Below are 20091 nucleotides of genomic sequence, written 5' to 3' on the forward strand. Positions count from 1 at the left end.
CCCACGCGGGCTCGCCTGACGACAGCTGCAAAGCACTTTTTCAGCAGCCGCAAGTGAGGTGAGTCGCAGCCCCGCAGCGCGGGGGGAGGGGGGATATAACCCCCCCCGCGGCGGGAAAGGGGTGCTGTCGGTGCGCGCGGGCCGAGCGGCGGAACGGGGGCTGCCCTTCCTGCTAGGGGTGGGGGGCCGGGCGGCGGCAGCGGCTCCGGGACTCAGTGGCTGGCCGGAAGGGGGGGTGGGAAAGGGGGGAGAGGGAGCGGGACGGTGGTCGGGAGGGGACAGAAGCAGCGGGTGCGCGCACGGGGCGCCGGGGGGGGGCGGTTGCTATGGTGACGGCGGCCGGGCCGGGGGGGGCGGCGGCGGCGCCGGTGCCGGGGGGGCCGGGGCTGGGGGGCGCCGCTGTGACTCAGCGCGGGGCGCGTTGGGGGCGCTCCCCGCTTCCAGCGGCTCCTGCGGGCGGGGGCCGCGCTTCGTGCGGCGGCGGATGGGGCCGGCGGGCGGGGGGCGGCGGGCCCGGGGCGCAGGCCGTGACCCGCCGCCCCGCTCCCCGCGCAGGGCCCCGGCGCAGCGCCTCGGTGACCGGCTGTGCGAGCCCTGGGCCTCGACGGTAGCTGAGCCAATGCTAGATCTGGAGGTGGTGCCCGAGCGCTCTCTGGGGAACGAGCAATGGGAGTTCACCTTGGGTAAGTGCGGGGCGCGGGGCGCCGAGCCGGGCTTCCTCCGCCGCCGCGGCCCTTCGGGGAGCCTCCTGCCTCCCCCTCCTTCTCCTCCTCCTCCTCGGTGTGCACCCCGGGTTGTGCTGCCAGCTTGCGCGCTTCCTTCTCTCCGCTCGCCTCCTTCCCTCTGCTCGCCTCCTCTCGCCTTGTTGTTGTTGCTTTCGACCGGCCACTTTTTCTCTTTCTTTTTTCTTAAATAACTCCCCAAGAGGCGACACGGACGTATCGATTGTAATCTGAACACCCAACGTCAGGCCATGCTGATATCTATGCTTAACATAAGTAGTGCCCTTTTCAGCCCAAGCCCTTTGTAAATACGAGCGGTTTCATAATCTGTGCGTTGCTGCTGGCTTGCAACTTTACAGCGGAGAACGTGAACTTCTGAGAGGTTTTCCCAGGGTTAGATAGCACGCATTTGGCCTGCCAGTGATTCGCTGTGCCCTTATTTTTGGTCTCTCTGGAAGGCACTTCCCTGTCACTCTCCTATTTACTGAGAAAGAAGGAGAGTTTTCTCCCAGCTGATGCGAATTTAGGTGGTGCCCAGCCCAGTGCTCCTGAGCACAGAGTTGAATCTTAGGTGGCATAGATTCTTCACATCATCTTGTTTTTGAGCCTGCTGTTAGTCCTTCAGATCTTCAGAAGTTACTATAGCTATCCTAACTTTCACCTGGTTGTTTTGGATTTCAGCATTTGACTCCTGTTGTCGCAATTTCTCATCTTTGTTGCTGCTCTGTCTACAGCACAGTTAACTGTGATAGTAAGATGGCTAATGTAAACAGGGCTCTGTGTGGCAGCCATTTGTGTCGGCCAGAGCTTGAGTTACACTTCGGCTGCTGTTGTTGTTGCCTGTGATAGCAGGGGGACAGGCCCTCAACTCTGCATGACCTTTTGTGAACCTTTATCTGTATTACCTGAAAATAAATCTCAAATTCTATGCCCTAGCCATGGTTGTAAGCACGTAGCACTGCCTCTCCCTCCCCAACCCCCAGTTCTCCTTAGGAAAAGACAATTTTCTTCTTCCCGAGAACCTCACTAATGCAATCTTGTGATTAAAATTATATACTGTGTCTATGTATATGTGTACACACACATGCGCACAGACATGAGGGAGAGGAAGCTCAGCTGTAATTCTTGGAGTAAACATAGCCACCACGTGACATGTCTAATATATAATTAGCATGACCTGCTTGTATAGAGCAAGGGACTGACTAGGTGGTAGGATACTTAACTTTGTCCTGTGCTAGCAGTACCATAAGAAAACTCTCTCTGCTGATAAAGCTGGTTCAGCCCCACTGGGGGTAACAAGGTTGGAAGCCTTAGTGTAAATGGGGCTCTGGCTGCCAGGGACATACTACTCATCGTTTGTTTAGCTCTGCTCTTAGCAGAACTAATGGCAGTGTTCTTGAGCTGCTGCTGACTCTGGCTCCCAGTCTTGTACCCACAATGGCGATGACTGAGGGGGAAATGCCAGGAAAATTTCTTACATGAGGTTTGGGATTCTGTTTCTGGCTCTGGCATTGACTCACGATGTGACCAGAGCATAAAAAATTTAACCAAGGCTGAGTTTTGTGTTCGGTTAGATACCTGTGTCACTGCCACCTCTGAGGCTACGTTCCTGCAGTTTTAAAGAGGGAGAACAATTAAATACTTATTTTTGTACTGCCTGTAGCTGTGTTATTAGCAGTAGATGCACTTACAGTTTCTAAGACACATTTATGTTTCTCTTGCTTTCTATACTTTCCTTTCCTGCTAAGTTTCACTCCTTTTTCTTTTTTATTTAATGCATTGTGAGACCTCTCGCGTTGTTGTGTTGTATTCTTTTTTTATTATTCTTTATTCACTCGTCTGCTCTTCCCCTTCAAGACACATAGTCAAAGAGCTAAAACTTTGAGATGTGTTGTTCGCAACCAGTGTATGTCAGAGGAGTATCTTGTATCGCTCCAGCATTCAGAGAAGGGGAATGCCTGTGACAGTGGAGTACTAGAGCTGAACTTTGTAGGCTTTATTTGCAGTGGCTCGGTTTGGCTGACTGTCCGATATGGTGGAAACCATGTTTGCTTTCCAGTCCTCCCCAGCTGGTAAGGGAGAAAAAGCAGTCTTTGTCTTCTTTGACTGCAAAGGCTGCCGACTGTTGAGGAAAAGGTGGGGTTTGCATTTGTGTGTGTGAGAAGGGTGGAGAAAAATAACCTAGTTTCTTTACTCCTTCTTTGGCTGTCTACTAATGGAGGCAAAGGGAGGATATCGGCTCTTCCACCTGTGTTTTAGGTTTTGAACTATTTTTGGAGAACTTAGGTTGCTATTTGTGGCTTTGCTAAGCAGTTGCCTAGTAGAATCTGCTTGATTCTCATTCAGGGAAAGCTGAATAAAATCAGTCCGTGTCCGTTTGTTTGCTGCTCGAGGAAGCTCTGAGTAAGAGAGTCACGTGAGCTATCTGTTTGCATGCTTAGGAACCCAAGATTTCATCAGTTTACATCAGCCTACAAACTGGACTTCGTGTCTGTGCGCACTCCTTTAACCACGTGCGTTTTTGTCGAAACAGTGCCTACTGCGGCAATTACTATGGGCTTGTGGGTTCTGTTAGCTTGTTCGCTTGGTTTGCTCAAGCCTATGCTACTTGTTCTGTAGAGCAGTTAATGTTCTTACCCCTGCAGGCCTCCAGTCGGCTTTGAGACTGTGTTTTGAGCACCTAGCTATTAAAAAGTACTCTGGATTTTATGCTTTAAATAACTTTTGCTTTTTTTTCTAATCATAGTTTTCAGTAGGTGATGAGATATGTACATATCACAGGAGCATCTTTGAGCTTAACTTCACCCAGCTATTTATGTTTCTGTTCTGCTTTGAAAATACCATCTAATACATAATAATTGTCTCCTCAAAACACACTCAGACTCGGCTGCTTAGACTGTAGGGCAACTGCTATTTCCTAGATAATAGGAAACAGTGCTGCTTTGTTGTGTGGCTCTGTGCGTTTTAATTGCATTAGTGTTATTAGAAATTCAGAAAGAATACTTATTTTATCATCTCGTGGTTTGTAATTTCTAGTCACAAAAAGTGTTTTCCATGTTAAATCCTCGAAACGATATATGTTTGTCTGTATCTGTGTGTGTGTGTGTGTGTATATATATATATATATATGCACACAGATATATATATATAATGGGGGGTGCTTGGTACTGCAGGTAATGTCTATAAGGTGCTTTTGGAACATGATGTACAGTCTGTGTTTAAGAGACATGTAGCTAGTAACTAAAACTTTCAATACCTGAACTATCATTAAATAAAAATGTCGGTTCCACAGTAGATTTTCCTAAAGGGATAATTTGTTTAATGTTTAAAAAAAAAAAAAGAAGACTAGAAATATGAAAAGGGCAAGGAGTGTACATAAAATATCAAATAGCTAAATCTAAATCGACTTGCAGAAATTAATATGGAAACAAAACCAAAATTATGAGCTCGTGATCTCTCTTTATAAATGCCAAATTTGAATCCAGGAACATGATCACATTTCATTTGGAAAGGCAACAAAGGTTTCAACAGTGTGAAAAAGGATGAGGTGACATGGTGCTGTTCTTTCTGCAGAATCAGCTGGTTTACACCATACCCCAAATTGTACAGAGGTAAAAATAACATATATAGACTATAAAGAATACCTCTAAAGTTGTATTAGAAGGTGGATAGTAATAATGTCTTATTTCAGTAAAACCAAATTGTGTAATATGTATATCTTAACTTCTTCTTTGTCAAAGCTGCTGTTCAGTTGCTCTTAGAAAACCTGTGCATATATATTGGAGAAACAGTGTAAACTGAGAATATAAAATTCACTCTTCCTTGATACAGCTGTAGCTACATCAGCAACTAATATGGTCTATTAAGTCTAAGCAGAATCATTACTCTGTTTTTATGTATGTATTTTTAACTGTGTTCAATGACTCAGATTATTAATCTTGACCAAAGCATATGCAATAAAGCGTGACCCAGGTGCCTATTCAATGTGTATAAGAATGCTCATCAACTTGAGCTTTTTCTACAGGCTATTCTGTAAATTACTTGATTTTTGACCTTCCCCCCCAAAGCAGAAAATTCTGCATGTGGATTGCAGAAAGGTCTGTGCTTTTCCTGCCTAAACCTCGCTATTTAATGTCGTTGCTAGAGATTATTTTCTTTCATACGTGTGCCTAACAAGCTGGTGGGTAAACAATGGGTTTTTATTCCAGAAAACAGGTCTGTGCTGCTAGTATGAGTCAAGGAGGTTTTTGTCGATTGCCTACCTTTGTGTTGTAATTCACTGTTTGCTGGTGAGGACTCTCTTACCACATCTGTAGCCTTTCTGTCAAAAAATACTGCTAGCTACATCTCTGAATTGGAGCAATATGACTGTTTTTATTTACAGGAATGCCGTTGGCTCAGGCTGTAGCAATTCTTCAGAAACACTGTCGCATTATCAAAAACGTCCAGGTTCTGTACAGTGAGCAGGTGAGTAGCAAATGGTCCGGTCGAGTCATTCACCTAATTGTGTCCAAGCATTAAGGTATAATGGGATATACTGATACTGTGTCGTGCTGACATATTATACAAATTGCAGAGCTACTTGAAGTTGAATGACGCCAAATAATTGCCACCCCATGAAAGATGTGGCTTTTAGAACACTTTCACATCACGAGTAATAATCCTCAAGGCAGTGCAGTGATTTAACAGGTATCGGTTTTGTATGTGTGGTACTGTGGTAGTACTGTTTTTTCATTAAGAACGGAAATGTTCTGCAGTTAGCTGGATGATTTAATTCTAATCTCTTTACATTATCATTGTCAAGCGTTGCACTGTTTTTGAGGTACTGAATCACTCGTGACTTTCTGCTTTCATGTTTGATTCAGTGGTGATGAGCCTGCTGAAAATGCTTCCACACTTCCTCTCTGCATCTGCAGTTGTTTGCAAAAGTAGATGCAGTCATTTAAATCAGCTAGCTGTTTTTAATCATCCTCCATGATTAAAACAACACTGTTACAGTAGTTGCTAATACTTTTTGCGTTTCATCAAAAATGAGACTAGAAATGAAACCTTTCTGATAGATCAAACAAAATGTATTATATATCCACCTTTCTTGGGAAGAGGCGATGAGGCAAAGCAGACCTGTGGCTCTCCACATGTGAACTATGTGAAGTGCATGTTAATCAGAAGATGGTTTTTGTATGTCGTAGATTAGAGATCTTTGCATCAGGGAAAAGGCGAAGTCTGGCAGAATGTGATTTTTGTATCAAAATACTGATAGAGGTCTTAGTCATTTGCTACTCTGCAAATGGATAAGGAACAAGCTCAACTCTGGGGTTTGCAGCCAGATACATGTTTCATCTAATTAAATGTTACATATTTTTTAATTATGTAGATTTATGGCTTTCATGATGACTCTTTACTTTGCAAATTGAAAATGTAGCTCCTTGAATTTAATATGTAGGGCCATCCATTTGGCAGTGAATGCATCCCTTGTTTTTTCTGCTACTATTTTTTTTCTCTCCAGCTTTTCTGATTACAATGCATTCCAGAATCATTTCTAGGTTTGTTTAGATAAATAATGAGATTCCCGTTTCTCTCAGTGTTATGGAATGACAGAAGGATTAACAGTCCCATGCTAGAAAGCATGGTACACCACTGCTGGGCTTTTTAGGCCTCTGTGAAAGGTACATTATACTTGACTGCATACACTTAAGAACAAAGGAATTTTATTGTACCTATAGGGTTTTTTAGCTTTTTCTCCCCAAGCTATAATAAATATAAAGATGTTTTTGGCATCTGTGTAATCCAACAAAATAGAATACCTCAATTTTGTGGAATAGATGTGTTGACGATATTTTTCCCACATATCGTGCCTGATATCAGAGCCGTTATTTCCACGCGCCACTCAGGGCCTGCAGTCGATTGTCTGGCTGTCTCCTGGTTCTCGTGCAGAACATCACACGCTTCGTTAGCAGGTGGGCCCAAAGCGTTACTGGTGCAGTGCTTGGAAGGTTCAAACCTTTAAATAGACTTTGTCTAGCACAACTTGTATGTACCTGAACAGCCGTTCATATCTTTTCTCTTTGGTTTCTAAAAGAATGTGTTTGAGCATAGTGATCAAATGTCATTTAAAGTTGTTGCATCTAAAGCAGTGAATCTCTGATCCTGGAACTCCAGCAGCAAGTATTTCCTTTCAAATATGTATGTGTGGCAGTTAAATGCAGTTAGATCTGCCCACAGCTCTCTCTTTCACTTGCCATAAATGGGATGCGTAAACTGCCAAAAAAACCCCTTAATGAATCAATTTCTGTGAGAGGTATTTTAACTTCTATTTTTGGTCAGTTTAAATGGGGTACCTCATTGGCCTTTATATCCTTTCCTAAATCTGTTCCTCTGGAATTGTATCAATGGGGCTGTGATAGTGAGAAGTTTTTCCCTGCAGCTTTTTGCAGAGCAGTGTTGCAACTGCACACTTGAATTTCTTCCCTTAGGAATGGCTCTCCCAGTACTTCCTGACGTCGTCTTCTCCCACTTGAAGTTCCGTTTTGCACGTTAGTAGTCACATGAGCCTCACATGTGCCCTTGAAACTCTTCTTCTGTTATAAACTCTGCCAGCATAGGATAGAAGCTCTTGACTGTAATAATTGTCAAGCTTTTCCTCAGGAGTTCCACCCCCTGTCTTTTCCAGCCACTCAGAGGGACTTGTGTTCTCATTAGTTTTGGAATAACTTTATTAAAACTCTGCTTAGAAACCAGTGAGTTGTAGAGCATGTCCCATATCAGAAAAGTTATGTATATTTTTAATGTAACACAACACGTGTTTGCTATGTCTAGCCTTTCTACATTAGTTTCATAAAGGATTCAAACACAGACTCTGAGTCAACATCAGACAGTTTCCTCAGGCTCATGGTTGTAGTGCCGTGTCACTTCTATTCTAGATGGTATCATAACAGAAGTTCACCAGCAAAAGCAAAGTATTGATGCCATTGTGCAAGGCGGTGTGAAGATTTCATTTCAAATAGCGCCTGCAAGTCTAATCACCAGTGTTCAAGAAAGATGAGCTCGGACTGAACCATCTTCAGGAAAAGCTGCTGGAGTGATTAAGGGGAATGGGAAATCTGCAGTGCAGGAGATGGCTAAGTCAGAACAAGCCGCAGGGCTTTCAATGTGAAGTGTAGGATCTGGTTACTTAAATACATGATTTGTAAGGGGATGGGAGTCACATGTGAGAAAGCACAGAGGTTATCAGGGCTAAATGACAGTGTTGACATGAGAACAAAGAGGTATGATTGTCAGTGAGTAAATTTAGGATGGAAATTAAAATTTTGACTGTCAAAACACAGACCTTCTCCTGGTGGAGCAAAGCAGGGAGTAGCTGTTTTTAAGACAGCTCATGCTTAATTCATAGAAAGGGCTGTATGATGTGGTTGCTTGCATTAGAAGCTTGAATGCGCCCCTGATGTCCCATTCTAGTTGCCTTTTGCCGGATGACTGCTTGGTGCAGTTTTAGGGCATGCATGTTGTTGCCTGTCTGTCGTTCAGCCTTTTTCTTCTCTGAGGCTGTTGTGGAGGGTAGAGCTTATGAAGCAGATGTGCTTGAGATGGTGCCTGATCAAATAGGACCAACTGACTATGTACACGAGGATTGTACTGCATCTTCCCCAGTGTTGCAGAAGATGGAGATGGCATGAAGCCTATCCAGATGCCAGCGGAGCCAGGGGAATGTCTCCTGTTGGCTCCAGCAGACTGCAAATTAAGCCTTTGGTTGTTATGATTCACAGTAACTAAGGAAACCTAAATTCACAACCTAAGACTCGGAAGCCTTCTTTTTTAGGCCTGAAAAGGACCGTGAGACCCTTTGGTATGGTGAGTGGGCACTCCAAATCCTTTTGTCAAGTGTACGCTTGGTTCTGATGAGAGACTTTGAGATGGGCTGTTATTTTTGTGCATCAGGAATGCACCAGACGGTCCCTACGCGATCACTCTGTGTGATGCTAAATGTGGAGTGTTAATTTCTGTGTCCTTTTTTCCCATTCAAGTAACGGCCAGCTCCTCTTTTGGGGAGTTCTTGCAGAGCGCATGAGGGCACTTCTTTTCATAACAAAACTGACGGGGCTGGGAGCTTTGGCCAAATGTATTTTTGTTATACTTCTTCATTGAATAAACAATTGTCTTCTGAGGCAGTTTTGTTTTTCCCAAATAACCAGTTTACACAACGATACTTAGCTTAACAAAAAAGCCTTGAAATTAAAAGCCTAACAGCTTTTTTTATTTTACAGTCACCTCTTAGCCATGACCTCATCCTTAACCTGACTCAGGATGGAATCAAACTGCTGTTTGATGCTTTCAATCAGAGACTTAAGGTAAAACACCCTTGCTGGAAGCAGAACAAGGATATGTTGTCACTTAATACACTGTAATTACTATATGGTCTTTTTCATACATTTAATTTGCCATATTTAATGCTCTCTTTGAGATAATGAACTGCATGTCTTTGAGGATTAAATCTTGATTTATAGGATTAGAGTGCTTTAACATTCTACTGAGGACTACAAGAAACCGTTAGGAGTATAATGATCTGGTGTCTTCTCTCTTCCCCATCCTATCTCATATGGTAGCATACACTGAAAAAGCCCTTACTAAAGCTAAGCTTGGGGTTTGAAATCATATCATCAGTGAATGCAGACTGGATAGTGGTGTGTGGTGTTTTTCCCCCCTCAGGTTGTTTTTTTTAGTGGTGCTGCCATCTTATTTCTGGAAGTAAACTTCTTCCTATTCTTAGTTTTCAGTTGTTACATTCATAGAATACTTATATGGCCTTGAGTGTATGATTTCTCCCAGGAGGTCAAATCCTGGCCTATTTTGAGCAGACCTCTCCTGCACTGACTTCAGTTTGTTCTAGGTTAGCTTTTATCTCAGTGATCAAAGTCCTCAGCCCGGCAATGCTACCTCGGTGCTTTTACATGACTGGGTGCTGAGCTGCCTCTCTGGGACACTTCATGTAGTTAGGATGTGAAATAAAGGGCAGGCTGGTCGCTAACCTCCCATGGCATTTGTTCCCCAAAAAATCTGTTATGGGAGTGATACAGTTCTGCATACAAAATGGGCTACTCTGGGACTCTGTAGAGCTATGAGTAGATCAGTACAAAATTGAAAAATGGTTTCTCAACTGAAACACTTTAAAATGTCTATGTGTAACTTTTTAGTTATTCAGGGTGGTCACAAATTCAGATTTTCACAAAGGACTAACTGTGTCGAACAGTTGTGAGTGTGGTTCTCGTGTGGACTGCACACATTGCACTGTGTCCCAAGTCTAATTTCCAGTGAGCAGGTGTTGACTGGGCAAATTGTGTGAGGGTATGCTGCTCTAACTGCCATGCCAGCTGACATTTAGCTTTTGAAAGCAGAAATGTGAAGTTAAATTTGATGCTTAAAAAAATAAACAAAAAAGCCACAATGCTTACCCTGTAGGTAAGCCTGGGAATATGGTGTTCATATCCATATTTTCAACCATTGGAAGAGTGATAGGTGAAGCCTGTTCGTGTTACTCAGTTACGTCTCCGATGAAGACAACAAAACTTTGTTCTCCAAAATGTCAGCTTACTACTTTATCGCAAAAATCACTTTAAGGATGTGGCAGTGTGCTATCAGCTGAAACTTGAGCTCTTCCTATGCTTAAAGTGTATATACAATTGTTAAGTAGCAACCCAACTCAATAGTTGTCACAGACATTTATTTCTCTTTTGTAGTGACCTATGAAACCATGTTACATTCATTTTTCTTTTTCAAGTTTTTTTTATATTAACTATTAAAAATAAACATTTTGCAGAATAGTTTTCAGCTCAAATTGAGCTCAAATGGGGGGGGATCTGAGCATTTTTTTATGCCAGATCTTAGTTTGTAATCGACTTATGGAAGCTTCTGTTCCTAAAGTAATATCTGAAATAGTGGGGTTCTCATTTTTCTTGAGATTTAGAACTTACGGTGGTTCAGATTGATCACATGAGTGTAGGATTTGTAAGAGAATATTTTTAGAATTGTTTGTCAGATGGATCTTTATCACTGTAAGTTACACCCACTATAGAAATTCTTTCATATAAACATTTTTTATATACATGTAAGGAGACAACTTGAAACTGACAGTCACTTCAAGTGCATGATAGAACAAACAAAACAATAATAGACCAAACTGACTGTTCTCGTATATGGTGGTTTAGTGATCTACTGAGATCTTTCTTTGTTTTCAACTATGAAAACTAAAGCTATATAAATGCATAGTGTGTTGCAAAAACTTGTACTCGCAAAACTGTTCAGAAAGCTTTGTAGAAGCAGTTCTGTGAGATCCCTTCAGGAGTGAGCAACAAGACTTGTTGCAGAATGGTGTAGGTGGAGACGCAGTAATGCCCCTTTTTGAAGATGGTATGACTCTGTTCTCAGTGTTGCTCAGCAGCAGCAAAACTGGAAAAATCAATCCCCCCTGCCCTTTTTTTAAACACTGTTGCTATTGGAATTGGTTGTGGAAAAGAGATTGAAATAAAGGCTACTACAAGTGAAAGCCTTATAGACCCAAAGAAGCTGCCACAGGAATAACTCCATAGCAATATTCCTAAAGAGATTTGCCCTCCTCTGCAGGAGGGGGAGAAAGCTTGTGTGTACTCTCTCTGCTCCTCTTCAACAGCCAAAATAATGCAAGAGATGTTACTCTATTAGCCTGAAGCTAAAGTGAAAGAGTAAATCCTGGACCAAGGTCTAAAACCATAATTTTACTATGAATTATGACAATAATCTCTTCAGCATACATTCTCTTTCTCTCGTGTAGAGGAAGAGCTTGTTGTTCTGTTATTGCTGGTTAGTAGATACCTGAACATTTCTATGAGTCTTACTGAGCAGTAATTATTGAGAAGGTGATTGTAGCAAAACATCAGTTTTTAACTCATTTAAACCGATTGCCTTTTGGTTGTGCAGTAGATTCATTGCTGAATGTTCCTTAGCTTCTTTGTTCCTCTGCACTTAGGAAAAGTCACCATAGTACTTTAATCAGTGCAGCTTCTCTAGTCTGAAAAATAAATGCTATTACAATGTTCTGGTGTGCTGCAGTGTTTCTTCAGTGTATTTGGCTTTCATGATTGTTTTGAGGCCTTTTGTCTATTTTAAATTTTGCTAAATTGTGCTTTTTTTTTTTTCCTGCCTTTGTGGTTAGTAAAAAGAAATGTTGACATGAATAGATCTTCAGTCTGAGTTGTGGGAAGAGGGCTCATGGCAAATTGGTGTCTGGCTGCTGTCAGTGTGTTTCTCATGTGGGACCTTATTTGCACAATATACTATTCTTAGTTAACTGTTCTTTCTTTCTGTTCTTTGGTCCTGTTCCTCCACTGCCATGTGTTTTAGCCAGGTGTGTTCCAGCAGAACCTCTGGAGAGTACCTGATACTCTCTGTTAGAGAAAAATCACCCCACATATAGATCTAGCTTTGCTGCAACTATTTTCAAAAACACTTGGAGGGGGGAGTGGAAAGAAGACATGCAGTGTTATTTTAAAGGAGAAAAAAAGTAAAGTTATTCCTAGCTTTCCATAAATGTGGCCTTTTCTTTAGCGAGCTGTACAGTAAAGGAAATCTGGACATGTCAAACTGCATTTGAATTAAAAAGTTGGATAACTATTTTTTCTAAAAAGCAAAATTCAAAGTGTATTGATGAAGAAGAAATACTTGTTTGCTCTTCTTTATGTTGGCTTTGCCAAAACTGTTAATTTGTTGCTTGTTTTGTGCTAAACTTGTTGCTTGTATCCTGAAGTGTGTGGGCTTTCTTAGCAAACCAGAAGTGCTTCAGAGAACTCTTCTAACTTTTTATGAGTCAACAGTGTACCATTAGATGTTAATTTTTATATAGCGGTTTGAGCATTGCAAGTATTTTTATATAGGGGTATTTACCAGACATCTCCCAGAAACAAGACTTCCTTTTTAGCTGGTGGTATTTTTAGGCTTTAAAGCCACATTGGTAGCAAGCTCCCTGGGGAATTCTGCTTTACTCTCCAGTTGAAGAGTGAGAGCTTTTTAAATCTGTCAGTGATGTGTTAGAGGATTATCCAAAGCAAGAAAAAGCTCTTTACTTTTTCTTTACAGCAGTTATGATGTCTTCTATGTATTTGCCTTCTCCTGCTGATATGGGAACACCTACGCAGGGTGGAAGAAGGCTTGTGTTTGACTCTGGTGGTTCCCCAGACTAGCAGAGTTGCATTAAAATCACATGAAACCAGTGTCAGATGTGAGTTTGCAATAGTGTATCCAGCACAAAGGATTCATACCTAATATTGCATGCAGTGAGAAGAGCTCCCTGGAATATTCGATAATGTGTAAAATATTTAATGAACATCAGAACTAGATATTATGACTTGCTCTGATTCCTTGTGGGCTGCTCTTCTGGTCATCCTCTGCTTAGAGATGTGGCTAGGTGTCTTTTTATCTACTATCAAAATAGAATATTACTACTTAGTTTTGCGATGTTCATCTTGTCCTTTAGAAAGAGTTGGAAAGTGTAAACACAATGCAGTCAGCTCAAGGACTGACTTCCCCATAAAGGCATTCTTCAGCGTAAAGAGGGCAACCCAAGCAGTGGACTACTGGTTGATTTTTCATTAAAGAGTCCTCTAATTAGCTAACTGTTGCTATTACTTGCCTTTGTACTTGCTTAAGAGTAGCTCTTGTGGAAATCAAGATGCTGACGTGTTAGTTAAAAGATTACTTTCTGCATATCAGTGCTGATGATGGACACAGATGCAAAGATTTGGAGGTACTGTAGTGAAGCCTTGGTTCTTCTGCAGTTCTTGTTTTAGATGTGCAGTTACTAAGTCGGTTTCCAGAGTTTTGTGTTTGTCAATATGGTTTATATCTAGCAGAGTTCCTTTGGGGAAGGAGGTCAAGCAGTACTGGCTAATTTTGCCTTTGGACAGGAGTTTGCCTCTGTTGTTATGATTCACAGATGTTGGAAGTATGGTAATGTTTCTGTTTCCTGTGTTTCAGGTGATTGAAGTTTATGACTTGACTAAGGTGAAGTTAAAATATTGGTAAGTGATTTGAGACCTCCTGTCATCTCTCTTTCATTACAGTGAACTGGTTTCTTTGCTTTTTTTTTTTTAATCCTGAATTCACTTTTTTCTTTCATTCTTGTGAGGAAAACAGTCTAACAGTCAAAAAGAGTGTAGATGCCTTTCTTGCACATAGCACTTGGTTAGATTACCAGTTTATTCTTCCCCTTCAGACTTAGACTTTCTAATTTAAATGCAGTATTGCCATTTGTAAACACTTGTAGCATCTATTCAACACTCTAAGGCACACTCTTCTCGTTTTCTCCTTCAGTGGTGTCCATTTTAACTCTCAGGCAATCGCTCCAACCATAGAACAAATTGATCAGTCATTTGGAGCAACGCATCCAGGAGGTAAGCCAGATTTTTTTTTTGAGAATCAAAAGTGCGCATAGATGGATAGACTTTTTTCTAGAAAGTCTTTCCTCTGTCTCCATAGAGAAACATGTAGAGACTTCTGTTGTCAGATGATTTGAAATTATGTTTCAGAACGGTCACCTTATAGGTTGGTTATCTTTATAAAATATATTGTAAATTGAATGGTTATGTTCTTTAAGTGAAATAATGAGGCACACGGTCATTGACCCACAGAGTGGTATGCTCAAATACCATTAATGATCTGTTTTGAACCACCAGTGCCCAGAAAATCCTGAGCTGCTTTGTTGCTGTTGTTTTTACACATTCTTATGCAGAGTCTGGTCTCAAGTGCCCTTGGGGATTAAGTATACTCTGAACCTAGAGACATTTCAGCCGATCTCCTTGCAGAGCCAGCCAGGACTGTCTGCTCAGGCTCCGTGCTCTGAGAGCATGGTTGTACTGCTGCTAGGACAGGATCCAGTCTGAGCGTGTGTACAACTGGCTTGCATCTCCCTGAACCCCTTTTCTGTTACGAGGTATGGAGCCAGCCTAGGTGCAGCCCAGCCAGAACTGGGACAAGTTTAATTAACCTGACTGAACCCACCCTGACTCTTGCAGAAGCTACTTGGCTTCACTGCTTCCATAACAGGAAAAATGCAGTCTTTAAGCCCTCTGTTTATATGGGATGACAATTTATTCCAGGGTTTTGATAGGTGACGAAACTAAGCAAATGATGAAATTTTCAAGAAGAGTGCGTTTATAATTAATTGCTTGGGAACCTTCAAGAAGTGGAGCCACAAAACTGACATAGGAAGAAGGAAGGTTAACTCCATATGGGCAAGATAGCAAGATACCCTTTTTAGAGCATCTTTTTCTATTTTTGCCTTACTCCAAGCATTTGCAGTAGTCAGGCTGATCCCAGATAAGCTAGCCGCCTTTGTGATTGATGGCAATTGCATATCCAGTCTTTGTGCCTGTTCTCTGTAGGCAATCTCTTGCACATCACAGAACAGGATTTATTAACTGTGGAGAGTCATGTGGCTAAAGTAATATGGCACGAAAGCCTGCTGTAGTAGCTGAACATCAGACTGAGATAAGTGGAGGTTGGAGGATTTCTAGCCATAATTTTCCAAGGACCAGAATTAGCCGCCTTAAGTTTCACTTCAGTTGTGATCTTAAGCTTTCCTCTTAGATGGACACTCTGAAGTCTATAGTTAGTTGTTATGGGAGTAGTGTGCATGGGAGCTTATGTAGAGTTTAGGCAGGGTAAAAGCGGTCCTGTATCCCAGAAAATTTATAGTTTTAACTTGTTCTGTGATCATGGTTTATTTGCAAATACTTAGGGGAGAAAGTGCTCACAAAATTGTGAAATCATGAATGATAAAATTACATACCTAGCTGTAAGCATTATTTACGATAGGAATAACATGTTTTATTACTGCATAAAATTGTATGCAAGCACATAAAATGTACCGCGTGTCCTCATGCAGAGTTTGCCAGATCTTGTGTGCTTGTCATATTCAATTAAGAAAACTTGCATGCTTGCTTCATCTGATGATAGTTTTCATAACTTTTCATCCGCCGGCATGTAGCTGGGAAATGTATTTGTTAAGCTGTTGGCCTCTTACCGTTTCACTAGAACATGTACTCATTCAGTTTCCTTGCTGAAATTCAGTATCTTCCCTTAATGGCCTGCTTAGCCTAAATAAATGCTTTGTGTGAAGCAGTCTGATGATGATAAATTGAGTTTCAACTGTATCATGCAGTGCAAGGTTTTGGTGACTGTTTTCTAAAACAACAACAAAAAAAATAGTTTTCAGGATCTGGGAGGCATGATGACAGAGTTTTCATGTCCCACAGAAATTTGATATGGGAGGGGGGGAGGAAGATGGGAAGAGAAACTTTCCTCATCTCTCATGTGACAGAAGTCCCAAAGGTCTGTTTCTGTGAATGAAAACAAGACTAAACCATCTCTTGTCTTCTCCACACTGGTACTTCCCTGAAACCTGCTCATCTTTCTCTTCCCCCAAAAAACAACCCAAGCCCTATAAATTTAAAAGTATTTTGGTTTTTTGTTCTTCTTTTGTTGTTGTTTCATCCCGGTGTGCCACACCCACTAGAGTTTCAAAGCAAGATGTCATCTTTCACTTAAAACCAAGGTGATTATAGCAGAACTTTCCTGTGACAGGATAAAACCATAGTTTCCAAACACACTTCAAAAGGTTAGAGGCAGTTTCTCGTTGAAGCTGACCTTCAGCAAGCAGTTTTGGTTTTGCCAAATCAGTGGTTTAAAACAGAAGAGTCATCAGAAAATTTGCAGCCAGCTTCATTGCTTTCCAGCTAATGTTAGTTTGAAACGTTGCAGCATCTCTGTGGTAGAGCTGAACCCCATGATTGAAGCTTGGTCGCTCTTGAGGTCAATAGCTTCATCAAAGCCAACGTTTCCTCCCACTTTTCCATCTCCCTTCCCTGAGTCTGTAACTGACCTCGTGCTGGGGAGCGCTCGCTCTTGCCAGTGGTTCTGTTGAAATCACATCCTGCTCTGAATTCCCATGAATGTGGCTGTTTGCTGAAGTGCCGTTCAGCATGGATGGGGGCTATGGAATTGGGCCGAGGTCGCTACACAGGAGGAAAAAATCATCTATGGTTACTTACCGATGGAAAAGATAACTCAGTGCTGCTAAGTGTGAAGTTCTTGCTTGTTTTAAATGAAATTATAGGAGGGGTTGTTTTTAACAATCTTGTTTTGTTACTCTCAATTTTGGGGTGTTTTTTTTTTTGCTGCAGAATATGCCTTACCAAGTGTGATGGGAAGGACTGTGTCCGATTGTCAGGCTGCAGCTGGACCTTGAGCTGGTCACAGCCCTGGGCAGAGCTGTCCTTTTCTCTCCCTAGCCTGTTTTCTTTAAAGGGACCATCTTCTACACACTCAGTCTCTAAAATTACGCCTTCTTAGAACATAAAGTTAAGAACAAAACAACTCTGTTAACAGAAAAATTGGATCTGCTGGCTGAGACAGCTTAATAAAATACCAAAGGCAAACCATTCTGCCACAGTAAGGAGGGAGGGTTGCCCAAGCTCCTCTGGGCTGCCAGAGAAGTCTCCCGTTCGACATGAGTTAGACTTGAATTTTGGATCTGCCTCTGCTCTTCTGCAGGCTGGCTGCTCTCTATAGCTTTTTCCCACCTCACCCAGAGTGCAGCAGCGAGGACGCAACCTTTCTGCCTCTGTCAGCTGTGTTTAACAGAATGATACTGCAGGGACCTGTGCAGTAAATCAAAAAGATTGCATGCCTCAGTCATGTTTGCTCACATCAGTAGCCGTGACATACAGTCTTGAGGGATAAGTGAGAGAACTTCCCAGGGATGAAAACATTCCTTGCCCTTTAAGCCTAAACATCAACAAACATTTCAGGGGATGGGAACTGATGCGATTTGTATAATCAGATATCGCACTTGGCATGACTAGGGGAAAAACACTTCTCCAGCTGGCTGTGGGCTTCGGAAAAGATGCATCATAATTTATCACATGAGAGAGATTTGTGTAATTTTCGTGCAGATCAAAACATTTCCCTCTCTCCACACATTTTCCTTTGAGTGACAGGCAGGGAAAATGCTCTTAAGGAGTACATTCTGTAAAAAAAAAAAAAGCCAATGATTTCTAAAAGCTTACTGGTTATTGCTCAGCTGTGAATCAGAGCAGGTTTGTATACAGGGGTATCGATGTACTTCTAACAAGTGAAAAGTAGACAGACCTCCTATGTGAAGGTGCAAGCAGTTTGGAAGCAAGAACTGATATTCTTTCACTGAAACTTCTTCCTCCCTTCCCCCTCGCCTCCATTCATTTTCTATACTGAGCAGTCTGGCATTGTCCAGATTTTTTGTGACATGTCTCTGAAGCTGAGATTTTAGGAGGCATTTTGTAATGACAACGAAATGCATTTTCTTTGTGTAAATGATAAGCTGTTACATGTTTTTAAATATAAACCTATAAGTGAAAAAGAGAATACTGAACAGATTTCCCTTGGTAAAGTGGAAGAAAGCAGCATCTCTTGTCTGAGTGTTTCTTTATTGTTTTTTGCCTCTGCTGTTTTGCAAATGAGCTAGCTTCTGTGTGCTACAAGAACACTGTGTTCCACTCAGCAGCTCCCAGTGACAGGTTGAAATTTGGTATGATCAATTCCGAAATTGTGTCTGGGATGCAAGTCTCCAGGGGTTGTTTTTAAGCACTGTGCAGTCTCAAAGCTTTGTCTTGTTAGAGTAAAGACTGAGGTGCCTTGTGTTGGTGATCATAGTTGATGATGTACAATTTATTGCAGCAAATCAGGACATCTCAGGGAATGTGATGACAGCCAGAAGTCTGTGTGTTCCAGTTTATCCCTGTTCTTTGTAAAAGCTGACCAGCTGGCTTTTCTGGTGATATTATTTTTAATAATCATTAAAATGGCCTAGGACCTGCATATCTGAGGTCTTTCCTTCTTGTGCCCTATCACTCAGCAAAGCACCTAGTGAACCTGGGGTGTGCGAGCTAGCTCTCTGCTTGGGAAAGAGGTAGCATGGGCAGGGAGTTACCTGTGAGCTCCCACTCGGAGTGGGCATCCCGTTAGTTTGAAACACTGAATTTACTAATATTGTACGCACGTCTGTTTGAAAGACTTCTTGGTAAATACTGTATCAGTGTTTCACAAAACAGTGAACAGAACTGTTTGGTAGCAATGGCAGCTGTTTTAGCTGTTTTAGTAGTACTAAGCTATAACTGATCGTGTCATGTTGTGTAATTGTATCTTTAGGGACATATTAGTGTCTACAGGCTTGTATAGGCACCTCTGATTCTGATGAATATAAGGCTTCTCTTATTTCTATGTTTTTATTGCAACAAATAAAATTAAATCAACAAAACAAAAAATAAAAATGGAATCTTTTATTTTCCCATGTAATCCTATTCCTCTCTCATACTGAGATGTGGCAAATCCATTGAAGTGATGAAAGTGCTGTTAGATCTGATCTGGAGAAATCATTGTCTGTTCTTGTAACTTTGTTTTTCCTTTCTCTTCCCTTTCAGTGTATAATTCAGCTGAACAACTCTTTCACCTCAATTTCAGAGGACTGTCGTTTTCCTTTCAGTTAGACTCGTGGACTGAAACTCCGAAGTACGAGGTCAGGAATCGTTCTTAGTTAATAGATAGTCTTTTTGCCTCTGTGATGCTTGCAAAATATCACCTACAGCGTGTCTCGCCTGCAAGCAAAAGAAACCAGTAATTTGGAAGGAATTTAACTCCTCAGTTATATTCTTATTTGTGTTATATAAGCATTTCAAAGCCCAGGTTATTTTGCTTTTAGCAGACTGCAAATGCTTAGAGGTTTTGTTTGCATCATGAACTGGGACCAGCAATTTTGTTGTTGAAAGGAGTCCTCTAAAAATAAGAGCTCTCTGAATGCAAATACATAAATATTAAGCAATCTAATGGAAGGCTGTTCTTCTATCAGTTATTTTTGAATCTCATCAAAGTGATTACACAACTAAATTAGGGCAGAGTTCACGAAATATGTTTTCATGTTAAGTGTCCTTCAGTATGAGTGCTTTTGGAAAGCCCAATAAAATGAGCTTTCTTTGTAATGCATGTTTGCATTTCCACCAAATGTTTGGATGAGTTACTGAATAATTGAACATATTATTGCATTCTGTGAAATTGCAGTGGAAGCAAGATCAGGTCTTCTGTGACTTCCCCTAATGAAGTCACTAATGAAAACGTATGTATAACCTCTTTTGCGTGAGGATGGAAACACTCTCTGCTGTGTTATCCACGCTTATGAAAAAATGCATGCAGTATGGTATTAGTAATAAGAAGAGCATATAAAGAGCTAAAACTAGGAGAAATCAACCAACATAGTTCTGATGTTATAGCTTTAGAAGTTGTATTTTGACATATGAGAGAAGAGGGAGGTATCTAG

At 41.5% G+C, this 20091-nt stretch overlaps 1 protein-coding gene across 7 annotated transcripts in view; it reads left to right on the top strand.

Annotated features, from left to right (window-relative positions):
* Positions 1–20091, top strand: part of PHAF1 (phagosome assembly factor 1) — a 36313-nt gene continuing 16222 nt past the window's right edge. For 2 of the 7 annotated variants that reach the window (XM_064519467.1, XM_064519468.1), the window contains exons 1-7: positions 34–178; positions 556–683; positions 5107–5189; positions 8984–9067; positions 13722–13765; positions 14058–14137; positions 19202–19296. In XM_064519467.1, the coding sequence (XP_064375537.1) occupies positions 620–683; positions 5107–5189; positions 8984–9067; positions 13722–13765; positions 14058–14137; positions 19202–19296 (450 nt within the window). In that variant the 5' untranslated portion in view covers positions 34–178; positions 556–619. Of the gene's footprint in view, positions 179–268; positions 292–555; positions 684–5106; positions 5190–8983; positions 9068–13721; positions 13766–14057; positions 14138–19201; positions 19297–20091 lie in introns of those variants that run through there. The other 5 variants (XM_064519463.1, XM_064519462.1, XM_064519464.1 and 2 more) reach the window with 5 other exon arrangements.

The sequence above is a fragment of the Dromaius novaehollandiae genome, chromosome 13 (assembly GCF_036370855.1).
Source record: "Dromaius novaehollandiae isolate bDroNov1 chromosome 13, bDroNov1.hap1, whole genome shotgun sequence".
Classification (NCBI taxonomy): Eukaryota; Metazoa; Chordata; class Aves; order Casuariiformes; family Dromaiidae; genus Dromaius; species Dromaius novaehollandiae.